Source organism: Mugil cephalus, chromosome 8 (assembly GCF_022458985.1).
Source record: "Mugil cephalus isolate CIBA_MC_2020 chromosome 8, CIBA_Mcephalus_1.1, whole genome shotgun sequence".
Classification (NCBI taxonomy): domain Eukaryota; kingdom Metazoa; phylum Chordata; class Actinopteri; order Mugiliformes; family Mugilidae; genus Mugil; species Mugil cephalus.
In genome coordinates this window covers 11,760,445-11,776,001 of record NC_061777.1, presented here as the reverse complement: position 1 = coordinate 11,776,001, position 15,557 = coordinate 11,760,445, and the positions used below count along the sequence as shown (strand labels likewise).

At 42.6% G+C, this 15,557-nt stretch overlaps 2 protein-coding genes across 5 annotated transcripts; both read left to right on the top strand.

Moving 5' to 3' along the window:
- Positions 1–94: 94 nt before the first annotated feature.
- c8h9orf64 (chromosome 8 C9orf64 homolog) lies at positions 95–5,508 on the top strand. Of its 4 annotated transcripts, none has more exons than XM_047592133.1 (7): positions 95–169; positions 1,484–1,684; positions 2,373–2,520; positions 3,326–3,438; positions 3,957–4,100; positions 4,641–4,836; positions 4,936–5,508. In XM_047592133.1, exons 2-7 carry the CDS (start codon positions 1,496–1,498, stop codon positions 5,163–5,165), a joined length of 1,020 nt encoding a protein of 339 aa, XP_047448089.1. In that variant the 5' UTR covers positions 95–169; positions 1,484–1,495; the 3' UTR covers positions 5,166–5,508. The 4 variants fall into 4 exon arrangements, with proteins under 4 accessions (XP_047448089.1, XP_047448088.1, XP_047448087.1 ...); XM_047592132.1 differs by having other exon boundaries at positions 103–169; positions 1,466–1,684; XM_047592131.1 differs by lacking the exon at positions 95–169 and adding an exon at positions 261–299.
- Positions 5,509–6,150: 642 nt separating this feature from the next.
- LOC125012334 (kinesin-like protein KIF27) lies at positions 6,151–14,939 on the top strand. The gene is made up of 15 exons (XM_047592224.1): positions 6,151–6,673; positions 6,839–7,039; positions 7,232–8,232; positions 8,835–8,978; positions 9,090–9,269; positions 9,430–9,623; positions 10,159–10,271; positions 10,430–10,567; positions 10,818–11,032; positions 11,203–11,265; positions 11,423–11,593; positions 11,696–11,887; positions 11,990–12,208; positions 13,181–13,379; positions 13,515–14,939. The coding sequence occupies exons 1-15, from the start codon at positions 6,376–6,378 to the stop codon at positions 14,102–14,104; spliced, it is 3,918 nt and encodes a 1,305-aa protein (XP_047448180.1). The 5' UTR covers positions 6,151–6,375; the 3' UTR covers positions 14,105–14,939.
- Positions 14,940–15,557: the final 618 nt, after the last annotated feature.

Genomic DNA, 15,557 nt, shown 5'->3' with positions numbered 1-15,557 from the left:
AATGTGAAACGTGGATCGGTTTCCTGTTTCCTCTCCTGGCGTCTTCTGATTGGTTTAGCAGCCAATGATGAGCCCTCATGCGAGGCTCTGATTGGTCAACAGCTGTGAACCAGGTAGTGGTTGAAACAACATTGCACGAGCTTGCAGTAGACTGCCCTCGCAGTTGTAGGTAAGTGAAGTCCTGCACAGTTGGATACAAAAGCTGAATATCGGAGGGAAATGCATTTCTGATCCATTGTCAACGCATTTGAAAGCTCCGTGTACTTATTAATGGGATGAAAAAAAAATCTGTGACCAACGTGAGTGCTCAGTCACTTCTAAAACGCACTTTGCTCGTCCAGCTTAGAAACGTGATGTAATTGGTCTACTGACTAACACGGACAACGCAACTGTACCAAAAAAAAAAAAAACAAAAACAGATGATTTATTTTTAAAACAGATTTCTGAGTGGGGACTTAATCATGTGACTCACTAGAGAGAGAGGGATAGAGAGAGCAGAACCTGAATTTCATTCATTAGGCCTCTGTAGTTGTGCGTCATTGACACACAGCCCGTAGACACTTGAGAGAAAGAAGAAGGATATAATTATCTTCTTTTGCTGTAAATAATGCTGTTGCGTAGAGATACGCATGTGTCAGGGCTTTTAATGCTCGTGACCTTTTTTTTTTTTTTTTTTTGTGAAGTGCCTACGCAAAGACAAAGTTGTCCAGTGCTGCAAACATTGTAGGAGGAGTTTAGAAACCTGGATCAACCTCTATTGAAATTAAAGGCAAAAGGTAAATCCTTTTGCCTTGTTACTTCCTCCCTTCTTGGTTGTGTGTTTTTTTTAATTATGAATTACACAATCAGGAAGAGAGATCATCTTTAAAATGTCACTACCCCAGAGATATTGGTGTTTAGGATATTGGTTTTCATCATGAAAAGGGCACCAGTATTCCTATCACCATGCATCATCAAGGAAGCTCCTCCTGAAACCTGTATGTGTTTATTAGAACCAGTCTACTCCAGACTTATGTAGCAAATATAAATGAGTTTACAAGTGTAAGAAAGCAAAAAAATCTGGCAGTTGCTTCAGGCTCATTTGGTTTAAGGGTTACGTGTTTTCTTTTGTTTTTTTTTTTTTTTGTTGAAAAATCAATCCACTCCAATGTAACACTCTTGCATGGCTTCAACATTTGGTTAAAACAACTGAGAGAGCTGTTAATGTTGTCGTGTTTTCATTTTGAAGGTTGTGGTTTTTTAGTACTGTTGAATTGTATTGTGTCATGCACACACGTTTCACTTTTATGTTCAATTCAATCCAGTCTAACGGCACCGCAATAACCATACGGCTGAATTACCACCTCTCTCGCACAGTTTCGACATAAACATAAACAGTAATGAAGGGATTAAGTGCAGCACTGTTATAGTGGAATGTGTTTTCACTAGTGTACCCAATCAATACGCAGAATACAATATTTTGCAGTTGCGTTTTCCGCTCCAGACAGCATTCATCATGGAAGCGCCTCTGTTTCCCCGAGAGTCGGGCAAGTTCGTGGCGGAGCGGAGTCGGGATGTATTTGTGGAGGACGAAGGGGTGCAGAAGGCGGCAGAGATGCTCTTCAGACTCCGACACAGTGACGACCTGACTGCCAGTGGCTGGAAGAAGGCAAACCCACTGGCCCCAGCGCCCACATCTGACCAGGTGAGTTTGTCACCAAGGGCTCACTTACTCTTTCTTTTAGACATAAGTAATGGAACAAATATTTTTTTTTCCAGTGGAAATAAGGCAGTAGTGCAATAAGAGTCAATAGCAGGGTGACAGGAAAATATCTAAGGGGCTCCCTTATGACGAGGGAACACAAAAATGTCAAAAAGATACATCTTTAACAGAGAATCAAATAAATACTGATGAGATCAGTTCAAAACACTGCCTTCAAGACGTGTTAATGCCTGGTTTGGATTTAAGAGTTCTGGTTACATATTCATAAAAATGTACTTTTTCCGTTCTGCAAAATCAGGAAAACTGCATGTGGGAAAATAACCTGCAGGTTAATCAGTAGAGAGTGTGTACTGTGTTTGTAAAGCACTGGCCAAAAAAAAAAAAAAAAATTTAATTAGAGAAAGTAGAAGTACTTAGTAAAAAGTGGGAGACTCTCATATTATAAAGCGAAAACTGTCCCAGAATTAATGTAAAGCACAATAATATGGAAATAAGAAATTAATGTTTATATTTATACACTGAGAAATTTGGACTGAACAAAACATAAACATCAAGGTGGACAGACTTTTAAGTCTTAAGCTCATCGTTTATCACTCCTCATCAACTGCTTTTTTCTGCTGCATGGTTTAGGTTTTTTCATTCACTCATAGTATGTTTGTTCAAACTGCAGGCATTGAACTGGGTGTTTGTGGTAGACACCATGAACTTCTCCTTTTGGCCAGAGACAGAAACTCAACAGTGTGAGGTGACCTACAAAGGGACGACATACACCGGCTACATGACACTATGTGCTGCCATCACCAGGGCCATGGAAGAAGGTGAGAGCGCGTATTTTTTTTCACAGCAGACATTTTTTTTTTTTCATTAACAGTCATTAGCGTAGGGGCACTAACGATGGCTCAGTTCCACCGAGTGTCCCGGTTAAACCAGCGTGCACAGAAGTGAAATGTGTCTCAGTCCCCCGTGCGCCAGCGCTGTGAACAGTATTCATCACGCTTACGCCAAAACAAACCATTAAACTTGATTAAAATAATCTGGGTGATAAAGACGTCTGCGTTGTGAAACGTTTGCCGCCTTGTGCTCGTTCACTGTTACTTCGCATTTTACAGAAACCGACTGAATCCTTTTTGTTAGTCGGTCTCTGGAGAAAAAGAAGTAGATTTTGAAGTCTCTCCTTGTCCCTCTATTCTGTGTCATTGCTTATTATTGTGTGTTCGCCCTTTCCTTGAACTTGGGCTGCTGGAAAATTGCTTGCTGCTCTGCATGTGACTGTGCACCATTTATAATTAGCATGAATGGATCCGGATATGAACCAATTATGGCTCGTATGGAATAGTGCTCTCAATGTGTGGTCGCTATGGCCTTTATAATTACAAGAGAGTCTCTCAGAAAAGCACAGGTAGCTCTGCTCCAGAGTGTGAGTCTCAAGGGTTGGCAGCGTGAGATCAGAACAAATTATGTCTTTTGCGCCGCTTGCAAAAAATGACTGCTGTGAAGTTAATATTCTTGTTATTACAGCACATTATAACTTCATATCTTAGTATCCTTTAGAGTCCTCCTTCTCTCCAGTAGTTCCTGTGTAAAGATACATCTCTGTAGCTGCTTCTTCTCCACGCTCCACAGGTGTACCCATTACTGATCCAAAGTACTTCTCTCAGATGAGCGTGGAGGAGCTGGGACGTGTCCTTCGATCAGACAATGAAACACCCATGCCGATGCTTCAGGAACGCCACCAGGTTCTTACGTTATCACGAGAATATGCAACAGTTCTGAGCTTAATTTCATTGATGTTCCTTTACTGCCACGTCTCCAGATTATATTTCTGCCCTCCGTTTAAAATCGTTCGCTTGACTCAACACAGCCGTCTCAGCGGTAATGTAGCAAAAACAAAAGAAGCCATTTTCAATGAAAAGACAAACAGATGCTATGAGAAAAACGTCTCATCTCATCTCTAGTCACCTGACTCTGAACAAAGACGGTGCAATGAACTGAAAGAAAATTAATTGTTACATCCTGCACAGTACTGTGCAGTCTTACATCCTGTTGTGTTCATATATGCCAGCTTGTGTTTTCATTTGTATGAAACTTCAGCCTTAACTACAATCCTCTTTTAGTGTTGACATGATTTTATTACAATCCTGAGCTTCTTTATCGTGTATTTTCTTATTAACTGATATAATACCTCAAATAATCATTCTGTTTATCAGCGACACGTTTCTATTGAACACATTATACATCAAATCTTTCCAACAAGGTGCTGACTGAAGGCGGCCGCGTGCTGCTGGAAAATGGCGGGAGCTTCCGTAGTCTTATCGAACAAGCCGGAAACGACGCCCGGAAGATGGTGGAGCTCATTGTGGAGAAGATCCCTTCGTACAGGGACGAAGCCACGTACGAGGTTAGTGCACACACCGCGATACTGTTACAATTTTCATACAAACCTCCGCGACCGCTCCGCAGTTGTAACTCATTTACTACATATTAGATATCAAATAATCACAATTTATGTGCCCAGGGCCCATTGGATTGCAAATATTAAAAAAAAAAAAAAAATGGCTTTGACCTTTTTATCTTTTTAATATTACCAAATGGAATCCTGTGCGTCCTTCAGTTTCCTCTCAACATTTGTTGTATGAAAAATGAATGCATTATACAGTTGTGTTGCCATTTTGAATTCGTAGCAGTATAAACATGGACACAATGGACAGAACACCTTGAAAATATGTAGGAAGTATACGTGATCTGAAATAAATGTATGCATTCAGAGAAAATGACTTGTGATGTGAGAGTTCCACCTCCTGGCCAAAGATAGTGCGGCAAGTTTCTAATGCTCTCTTCGTGTTATACAATCAGTGAACGGGTAAAGTTTTCTCTCTGCTGTGTAAGAATACCTGTCTAGTAACAAATGACCTTTTTTGTTGTTTTTTTTTTTACTCAGGAAAAACGAATCTCATTCTACAAACGGGCCCAGATCCTGGTGGCAGATTTCTGGGGCGTCATGGAGGCCAGAGGACAGGGAGACATCATTAACATGGACTGGCTCACCATGTTTGCTGACTACAGGGTTCCTCAGGCGCTTGTCTATTTAGGAGCACTGCGATACTCTGACACACTGATGCAGGCATTGAAAAGCGGTGAGGCAGGAGTGTGTGGGTGCCTCTTTGGTAAAAAATCAGGAATTACGTGCTCTGATCATTTTATGTATGCGTGTGCTTGTCTTGGTTTTCCCTCAGGTGAGCTGCTGCGTTCAGGGGACCGGAGAGAGGTTGAGATCCGAGGTTGTTCGATATGGGCCGTGGAGCAGATTAAAGACCGTCTCTGCAAGATGGTGCAGGAGAGAGACGGACAGACCTGCGCTGTCAACTCCGCAATTATCGACTTCTACCTGTGGCCTTACGCCAAGCAGCATCACAAAGAGATGGCTCACATTCCCATACACCACACACGCTGTATTTACTACTGACGAGGTGTCTGGCAGCTGCACGTATAGTAGTCTGCTCCTCACGTTGTACAGGCTTGGCATCTGTGCCATTCTCTGGGATAACACCAAACACGTCTCTTTCCCAGATACATGTACAAACAGACTTCACTTTGACTGTAATGCAAACAAGTGTCAAGATTTAATAAAGCATCTCTGGTTACTGTATATCAGTTAAATATTTACTGTTGGTCACATGAAACATTTCTAACAAACCTTTCTTTGTATGCTATGCAATGTAAACTATGTAAACATGCACATCTAGAAGGGATGTGAACTTGAAATAGCACTGGTCTGACAGAAACTACAATAAAATATATTTTTTGGATGCTCGACTTTTTTTTCTGTGGATAATGCTACCCCATCATCTCCTGCTGGATTTGTAAAGCAGTAAACCTAGTAGTTGAGAGGTATCGCTTACCAAAAGTGGATAAGCCCAATGTTAAGATAAGTAAGAACCAGGCTGTATCAGCTTATCTTAAATTAAAAAAAAAGAAAAAAGATTTGTAATACAGAGAATGATGCCTCTATTAGGAAAAAGAAATTGACTTATTATTAATTAACTTTTGGGTGTTGTTGTGCTGATAAATATACATTTCTGAAAAAAAAATAAAAAGTAAACATAAATTGAGAGTCAAATAAAAACTGTTATAAAAATAATAAAAAAACGCATTAAGCATGCAACGTATTGAGCGAATTTAAGTTTCCGTCATTTAGTTTAACCTTTATTAGCTATAATTCGATGTCTGTTGTTTATTAATATGTTCAGGCTGTATCCTCCAAATATCAACAATCATCTGTAAAAGAAGGAAAATACCTAATAAATGCATAGATATCCTGTGAATAAGCTGGAGCTGGCTCGGAGGATGGCGCTGTTGCCTTCGAGGTACCGCCTGCTCCGTCCTCCATGAGGCTCTTGAACGCCTCTTCCTGCTTTCCTTGACTGCGGCGGCGGCGGTTTCCCGGGCAACCGAGAAGCGACAACAAACCAGACGGGACGAAGTAAAGAAGATGAACAACAACAACACGAAAAGTGACGGAGAGCATAAATAAACGTGTGGAACCAATACCAGGCGGGTTGTTTTCATAAGTTTCAGTCAACTGGCTCGTGTTCCTTCCCAATTAAACAAGTTTGAGGGCTCAGACAACTCAGCTGGGAACAAGTTAAACTTACGGTACTGTTTACTTCACGGTCATGGGCGAGGAGTGTGTCCGGGTGGCGCTCCGTATTCGCCCTCTGCTGCCCAAAGAAGTCCTGCACCACCACCAGGTGTGTGTGCGGGCGGTGCCGGGCTCCGGGCAGGTGATGCTCGGCACGGACCGACTCTTCTCTTTTGACCACGTGTTTGGACCGACAGCCAGCCAGGACGAGGTGTACGAGTCCGGCGTCCAGCCCCTGGTGGAGTCCCTGGTCGACGGTTACAACGCAACCGTCTTTTGCTACGGACAAACGGGGTCAGGCAAGACACACACACTCGGAGGTGGGGCCCGGGGTAAGTTGGTCAGCTTTTATAAGGTCACACAAAACTAAATGCAGCCTGTTTTGATTCATGTGAACCCCCTTAAAATCAGCCAACCACTCCAAAAGATGTGTCAGATGTTGGACAACACATATCTCACAGACTCTCACAGTCTCTTCCTTACAAATCCTTTCTCAGATGAAGATGGGGGAATTATCGAGCGCGTGGCCCAGGATGTGTTCTTGTTTCTGGAGGACAAGAGGAGCAGCAGTGATGGCGTAGAGGCCACGGTGCAGGTTTCATATATGGAGCTGTACAGGGAGGAACTACGAGACCTGCTGGAGCTGCACACTGTTCACAAAGAGCTTCATATCAGAGAAGATGAGAGGGGAAACACGGGTAATTATGCAAATAAATACCACCACAGTAAATACTACTTAAAGATAAGCTTCCATTCACTTCACAAAAGTAGCACTTTCTGCCTTTCATATGTTAATTTCCCAGTGATTCTTTCCACTTGATTTTAATACTTGAGGTGATTCAGTGATATTCTTGATTATTCGGTTGAAAAGGATCATCGTGTGTTTTCAGTGGTGGTGGGAGCCAGAGAGGTGGTTGTCACCTCAGCGGAGGAGCTGCTCAGCGTTCTGGAGATGGGAAACGCTCTCCGTCACACGGGCACCACGGGAATGAATGAGCACTCCAGTCGTTCCCACACCATCCTCACCCTCCAGGTCGTCCTAGGTTGCCACAGAAACGCCTCGTCCGTGAAGTCTTTCCGCTCCTCCAAACTCTGTTTGGTCGACCTGGCAGGTTCGGAACGTGCTGGAAAAACTGGAAACACTGGGACGCGACTCAAAGAGTCTGTTCATATCAACACAGGCCTGCTCGCCCTGGGCAATGTCATCCGTGCCCTCTCTGACCATGGTCGCAATCGCCGTGGCAACAGCTGCAGCAGTGCACACGTACCGTACCGTGATGCCAAGATCACCCGTCTTCTTCGCGATTCATTGGGAGGCACAGCGCACACGCTGATGGTGGCATGTGTAAGCCCTTCCCACCACTTTGTAGCGGAGACTCTGAGTGTCCTGCAGTTTGCGTCAAAGGCTCGTCACATTAGGAACCGTCCGGGAGCAACGGCTTCTCACACAGAGGTTAAATCATGCCCCGCAGCCTGGCACCCTGGCGAGGCTCGACTGGGTGAGCTGGAGTTTGAAGTACAGACGCTGAGAGAGCTTCTGAAAGAGAAGGAGAGAGAGGTGCAGATGGAAAGAGAAAAGGCGCGGGCAGGAGGTGAAGAGGAGGACAAACAGTCCAGTCAAATCAGGGAGCCATCATCTGAACCAGATAAGAAGATGAGCCAAAAGGAACTGTCACAGTTACTCCTCTTAGCACGGGAAGCTGCAGCTCTTCTTGATGAAAGCTCTTCTCCGAGCGTTTCTTTCAGGCAGCGACTGCAAGACTGGCAGGAGAGACTGACAGCTGCCAATCAGTCAATTCAAAGGGGTGATGAGGACTGTTCAGAGGAGGAGGGAGAGCAACATGGCCATGTCACTATTTTAAAACTCAGAGAAGAGCTTAAAAAATGCCAGGTAATTATAAAAAGTTTAAAAAAAAAACATTATGATAGAAGGTATCTATGATTGTTGTCAAACATCAGCAGAGGTCATCCAGAAAAACACACACACACACAATTGACTGGACTGCTTTAGATTTGCTTTTTGTCCAGAATTAAACAATGAAAATCTGTCATGTATTATTATATAACTGTTCTCTTCCTTCGTAAAGTACTAGCTGAGTATTGTTAATGGAAATAAGGACTCATACACAAAGTGCACTTTTATTTATATTCATACTCCGATCAAGACATTCACAGTTGTAGAAATACACTTGCCAGTTCATTAGGTACACTAGTGAAAAAGAATAACAGTCCTGCTTTCATCGGTCTACCTAATGAACATGCTGCTGTTCATACTGGCTTAGTGGCACTGTATGAGGAATTAATCCATTGCTGATTCCTTAAGGTATTCCTGGGTTTCTGTTGTGACAAGTCAAATTTTCCACTGCCTCATCTTTTATCTCCGGGGAGCCTAAAATGTGTTACAGCGAAAGAAAGTAGCATAGGTGTTAGGTCAGAAAATAGCTGGATAGAGCAATTTATTCCTTCTAACCTGTTTTTCTCTCGTATCCTCAGGAAGTTCTTGATATAAAAGAGCAGCTGCTGGAGCAGAGAGATGCAGAACTGAGACAGTTACAAAAAGAAGTGAAGGAACTTCTTGAAGAGAGAAAAACCCACCTCACAGCCTCGGAGGAAGCAAAAGAGCGTGTTCGTATACAGGTGAGGAGAAGGACAGAGAATACGGCCCTGTAATAGCGCGGAAAACTATTTCCTGGAATTGTAATGGTGCCTCTGCTGTTTTTCATCTGTTGTTTTAATGTGAATGTTCAGACCGAACACCTGATCAACCAGCAGATTCTGATCGATCGCCTTCGCAGCGACCTCCTGACCTTTCAGGGCGCAGACTCCGGAGCAGCAATGGAAGCAGGACATAATGTTGAGAGCTCAGACAAGAGACCCCAGAGTGTCCCTCTGGTGAGACACAGCAGTGTCCACAGGCCTCCCAGGAAGGCAAGTAGCACCGTTCTTTTCAGTGTGTTTTTCAGTTCTACCACATGCACTTGAATTTTTACTTGTGACTTTGAAAGCCTTGTGTTGCTTTTATATGGGCATCCACACACTGTTGTTCATGGCTGTGCATATTTTTATCCAAACACCAACGTGTTTGTAGATTCACTCCAGCCCACCGGCCTATTCACTGGAGAGGGTGATGGCAGCTTTTAAGATGCGTGGCCATCTCCTGCTGGCCGAGATTGAGGAAAAGGATGAAGTGTACTGTCCATTCATAAAACGAGAGGCTGAGAGCGACGGCAAGGGTCAAGAGAAGGAGGCGAATGGCAATTTTGTGGGCGGAACTGGATTTAGGTGAGTGGCTGTATACTTTCTTCAGAAGTGGTAAAATTTATTCCTCACCTCCACTCACTTTTTACAGCAGTGACCTTCTATGCAACACTGTGGGAGTGGAGGCTCAGTAAAGCGTGTGTGCCGCTGGTGACATGCTACAATTTTGGTGTGATTGCACATTGTGCGGCCAGCCACCTGCCAGCTCAGACAACAAAACACCTGTTTGATGCACTTAAGTAGACCTCTGAATGTCAAATTCACATTTTTATACAACTTTCAACCAATAGAAACTTTTAAATGACAGCAAAATTACTATTTCAACCCTGGCAGCGTGCACAGTAATAACGGTTTAGTCTGGCATATGCTGCACCATGCAAGGAATCTACACGTATACAAGTGAAAAAAGCCAATCTCTTCTAATTACAAAGAGAATGTTAAGCATTTTCTTCCTTTTAGTACAAAAAGGTGCATGATCCATCAGTAATGTTTGGTTCAGAAGAAGGTTTTGCACATCAGCAAGTTTATCTGAAACCATCTGCCTGTGACGTTATTTCAGGCGTTCTTTAAACCGAACTTGGACCAGTCGGCAGAAGAAGTCACCTCCAAAATACAAAAACCCCGAACCTGACCGAACATGTTATGGAAACCAGAAGCCTCAAGGAGCCACAGGTAAACTTTGTCTTGCATTCTTTCATTTCATATTTTTAATTTGTTACGCTAGCAGCACACGCCCTTGCCTCTGATCTCATCTGTCTTCTGTTCTGAGGGAACATGTTGCATCCAGGGGTGGTTTCCTTTTCTTATTGTCAATAGCTGTTCCTTCCCAGGCACAGAGGAAAACCAGCTCAAACAAAACCACGTGAGGAAGCTGGGAATAAGAACCAGCGTTACCGAGAGAAGGATCCAAGATCTGTCAATCAACATGCGCATGAAAGAGCAGCTCATCAAAGAGCTCGACAAAACTGGTGTGTTAACAGCATTACATTATGTGTATTCCCTTATACACTGGGGTAGGGCAAATGGAGTTATCAATTATTTTACACATAATAATATCAATACATAAAGGGTCTTCCTGTGCTGTTCCCATTGGATGAGGAAAACCAGTGCGCAAAACCAGTGAATCGTAATGATTTGAGATTTTTGACAATGTTTGCATATGTGTTATTGTCAATATCAAGACTTGGATTTCTAAATGTTTTGCTTTTTGTTTCACAGAAAAGGAAACTCGAGCAGTGGACCGGCATGGCAGGAGCAGTGGTGATGGCAGGGAAGATGTCGCGCTGGCGAGACTTTCCATGCAGAGCCAGCAGGTGCGAGAACAGATGTACCACAGCCTGCAGCACATGAGACTGCAGAGGGCACGGCTTCAGACCAGCCTCAGGGAGCTGAGTGAGCCCAGAGACAACAGCAAAGACCTCCACCAAAACGGGGTTCGTCGCACAGCTACAGATGTGTTACTTACACTGTGGAACAGGAGTTTATTGATAGTTTCTTTTTAAAGTTTGAATATATATTTGTCTGAAGTTTAAATGTAAATCAATAGTGTTGCTGCTGTCTATTAGAATGTGTAAATTATCAATAAAGCCATTTTTTGTTGCAGAGCCAAAATGCAGGACATTCGAGTGTGTGCAAAGACTCTCACTTAGAAGAGACAAACAAAAAGGTAAACTATTGTAGCATACAGATGCAATGTTGATCCTCCCCCAAATTAAGCATTTTTCTTGTTTTTTTACCTTTCTTTTCCTGATGCAGTCTTTGACATCATCTGTTTATATTCTCTCCCCTCTCCCCTCTTTTTTTCTTCTGTGTCCTCATTGTAGCTGTGGGACAGTAGTTGGCTGGAAGAAGAGGAGGAGCTGGTTCTTCAGAAGAGAGCACAGCTGCAGGAGCTGGAGGAGGAGCTGAGGAGGAGAGAAGAGGTGCTCCTCCGCAGAGAGGCCTGCCTGCGACAAAAAAGCAAACTAGAGACCAAGATGCTGCGCTCCAGTCAGGTTAACCTGTGTTTTTAAAATATTCTGACAACTTTTTTTCAAAATGACTCTTATACATTAGCTACATGATCAAAGTTGTATTTTGATTATTTTACTCTTCAGGCCTTGAGTCAGGACCTGCTGCGTGTGTCGACGCAGTTGGAGTCTCTGGAGGAGAAGCTGCAGAGGAGCGACAGAGTGAGGAAGACTGGAGGAGTCACCATAGAGGAACTGGAGAGAGAAAGAGACATACTCAAAAAGAGAAGAGACGCTCTGGACGTCCAGCTGAAGGACAACAGAGTGCTCACGCTGGAGGTCAGATTGTGTGAATGATGTATAACGGTCATGAGTATTTCTTGTTGCATTTTATTCGTTGCAGTTCCCTATGCACACTTTAATTTGTATGTGTTTGTGTAGGAGGAGCATTCCCTTCTGCAGCTGGAGGAAGCTATCGAAGCTCTGGATGCAGCTCTGGAGTTTAAGAATAAGTCGATCCAGGACAGACAGAAGAAGCTGTTAATCCCTGACTCTTCTTTGAATCAGTCCCAAAGCAGTGACCTCTGTGATGTCATCAGGAAGCTGAAGATGCTGTCACCACCTGAGGTCTTGGAGCTGCTCATTAAATATTTCAAAAAGGTAATATACGTATTGTGAGTCTTCCCACCATTTTTGGACACGTAATTGTTTTACTTTTATTTTACTTTTAAGATTGGATTTACTGTCCATTTTTCATTTCTGTTTATTTGGTCATATATACATATAATTTGCATGTTCAGAAGAAATCGCTAAAATCAAATCAAATCAATTAAAGGGCTATATGCCCTTCTTTTTAGGTCTTTTCAGGTGCCTCATGATGGTGCTGGTTCTCCTTAGTGTGTGTTGTGAATTTGGTATTACCAAATAATAAGGCCACATATTACATTTTGAATTGCTACAGTAAATAAAATATATTTATAGACAATGCTGATTTTCACAACATATAGTTATTAAACAAAAATACTGTGTGAGACAAATTAAGAACCTTTGCATTTACCATTATCCAACTCTGTTTTGTGCCTTTTTTGAAACCAGGCCAACATTAACAACAACATGCTCTTACTATGTATTATTCAATCCAAAATTGGAGGTGTGTGACACATAGTGCCCCTGGGTAATGTACTTTAAGTGCCATTATGAATATACAGGAGAGATTGCACGTTGCTTATGAGTCCTGATACACCAGTGTACTGGCTCACTTAAATGCACTGGATGACAGAGAAAACAGAGACATTGTTTAATCAGGTGAGGAGACACGGTGAATGAAGTGGTGGGGCGCTGTGGCTTCGACATTTCCGTTCTTTTTCTCATTATTTCATATTCACAGATAAACTTGTCCCTGCTGCGTGGTGTACGGTGTGCTTTGCTGAAACATGTTTATTTTGTATATTTTATATAATTTTATATATTTTATATATAATTAAAGTTCTTCTGTGAATCAGAAATTCTTTATTGTGAATGCAGTTATACTTCGTTCTGCTCCCATAAAGCTTTCTTCTTCTCCCTGCATTTTTTCCATTTTATTCATTTACACTGTGTTTTTCTTCACCCTTCTCTCCCTCCTTTCATCAGGTCGTTTGTCTTCGTGAGGCTGAGCGGCATTTGCATTTGCGTTGTGAAGAGCTGGAGCTTCACGCTGGAGAGCAGGAGGTGGTGCTAAGGGAGATGGAGGCCGCTATGCAGCGTCTGGTCCTGGATGCAGACCGCAGACTTACCCAACAACACAGAGATCACCAGAACAACATCCAGCTGCTGCTACAGAAACTTAAAGGTGATTAGATTAGGTCAACTTGTATAGAACAAGTTGAAAATAAAGGGTTTTTTTATCCACCTCCATGATGTTTATGCAGAAATTGTTGTTGAAGTATTACTGATTATTTGTGCTTGTGTGTGTGTGTGTTTATAGAGAGCGTTTCAGGGGAGGCAGAGAAGTGTAAAGAAGACAGAGTGCAGCATCTAGAGAAAGAGCTGTTTTTCTACAAAAGCACCAGTCGACAGCTCAAAATGAAACTCAAAGAGCTCCTCAGCGGTTCCCTACGCCCTGATGACCAGTCCTCACACCCACAGGAGCCCAGACCCATGCACAACATGCAGACACATGCAGAGTCAAATGAACCCGACAAGGTACAGACAAGTACACATATTTCAACAACATACACAAAGATACATTCTGAGACACACAGCTACTCTCATACGAACAGAAATGCAGCCCAACCACATGGTTCCTCTTCTTCGGCTGAACGGCACGCGCTCAAAAAGTCAAAAACTGCTGAATACAATCTGATACAGGTCCAGGGGAGGAGTACAAGCGGTTCATTGGGAGAACGTTTAGAGATGACGCCGGTCCGACTGTGTCGCAGAGAGCTGAGACAGATCTCTGCAGCAGACCTGCAGGTCTCTGGTTCTGCCACAGGAAGGCGACAGTCTGTTGTTGACACCAGCACTGAGTCAATGGTGGAGGACTCAATAGAAGTGTCCAGAAATAGTGACAGATGAACATTTGCATATCTATTCATTGGCTTCACGTAGATTGTAGTACTTATGTGTCACTTGGCGCATTTAGTGTCTAGTCACATACTGCTTGATGGAAAACACTTGATTTAAGGACTCTGCTGGGCTTAAAGGTCAGTGAGAAGTGTCCACAAGGACAATAAATTACTTAATGTAACATCATTTTTTACTTTTTTTATGCTCTTTGTAAAAAACATTCTTCATGCCACTATTGATGCCTGGCCACAGGAGCCATGAAATGTGAGGGTTTTATGACATTGGGAGAAGAAGATGGACTGGTTAACCCTCTTTTGTTTGTCTTCCATGGCGGTCACGTGTTTCCTAGATCGCATCTCCGCTGCCATGTTGTGATGCCAGAGTGAAACTTTTGCAACGATAGGCTCAGCTGTTGTCGCACACAAATTCAGCACTGCACTTCCCATGCCCACACCCACCACCACCACTACATTACTTGGGCTCTAATTCTGTCTCTTGTCCTAGAAAAATCCTTGAATGTGAATATGTTGTACACATAGCATTAAATCGACTCTCCTTTTGCAAACACTGGTAGTGCAGAATGCACAATTAGTTAGGAAATAAAACAAAGCTTTGTCTTTTGACATCTTAATTTACACTATTGAGCACTTAAAAGTCCAGTAGATAGAATTTATTATTCTGCGCTACAGCAGTAATAAAACTCTTGGTAGACTGTTTTTTTTTTATCCACTGACTTTTTGATACAAAATGTGTGTGCAGCTGTTCATTGTGTGTCTATTGCAACGTAATTTATTTTTCTTCATATTTTCCTATTACACTAATATATTAAAATTCCTCATATGCATTTCTCTCTGTTTTGTCATTATTGTGTTGGCTCACTCCTCTGTACCTCCATTCATTAAAAAGTGGCTTTTAGATTATTTGATTTGACAGAAAATAAAATACAAATTTGCAAAATAACATAAAACAGTTTGGATAACCTGTTTTAGTACCTAACACTAAGCCATCACTTTAACCCAGGGCTGTCAAACACGTTTTAGTTCAGGGGCCACATACAACCCAGTTTGATCTCAAGGAGGTTGCACCAGTAACACAATGGCATATTGACCTATAAATAGCAACACCTCCAAATATTTCCCCTTGGGAGCTGCGGTCACTCAGGAGGTGGATACCGCCCTATCCCTCGTCTGTCTGTTGTGTCCTTGGGCAAGACACTTAACCCACCTTGTTCCCAGTGGGAACACAGTCTGGCCCAGGGCAGATGTGACTACTGAGGTGGTTTACCACCACCAGGGTGTTACTGTGTGAGTGGATGAATAATGCATTCAATGTAAAGTGACAGAAGTGCATTATGAAAGTGCTTACATTTAATCAACAACTGGACATTTCTTAAGAAAGAGAAGTGAAATTTCTGTATAGCCTTAGGTCTCAATATTGCGTTATGTCCACAAGTTTTACTAAA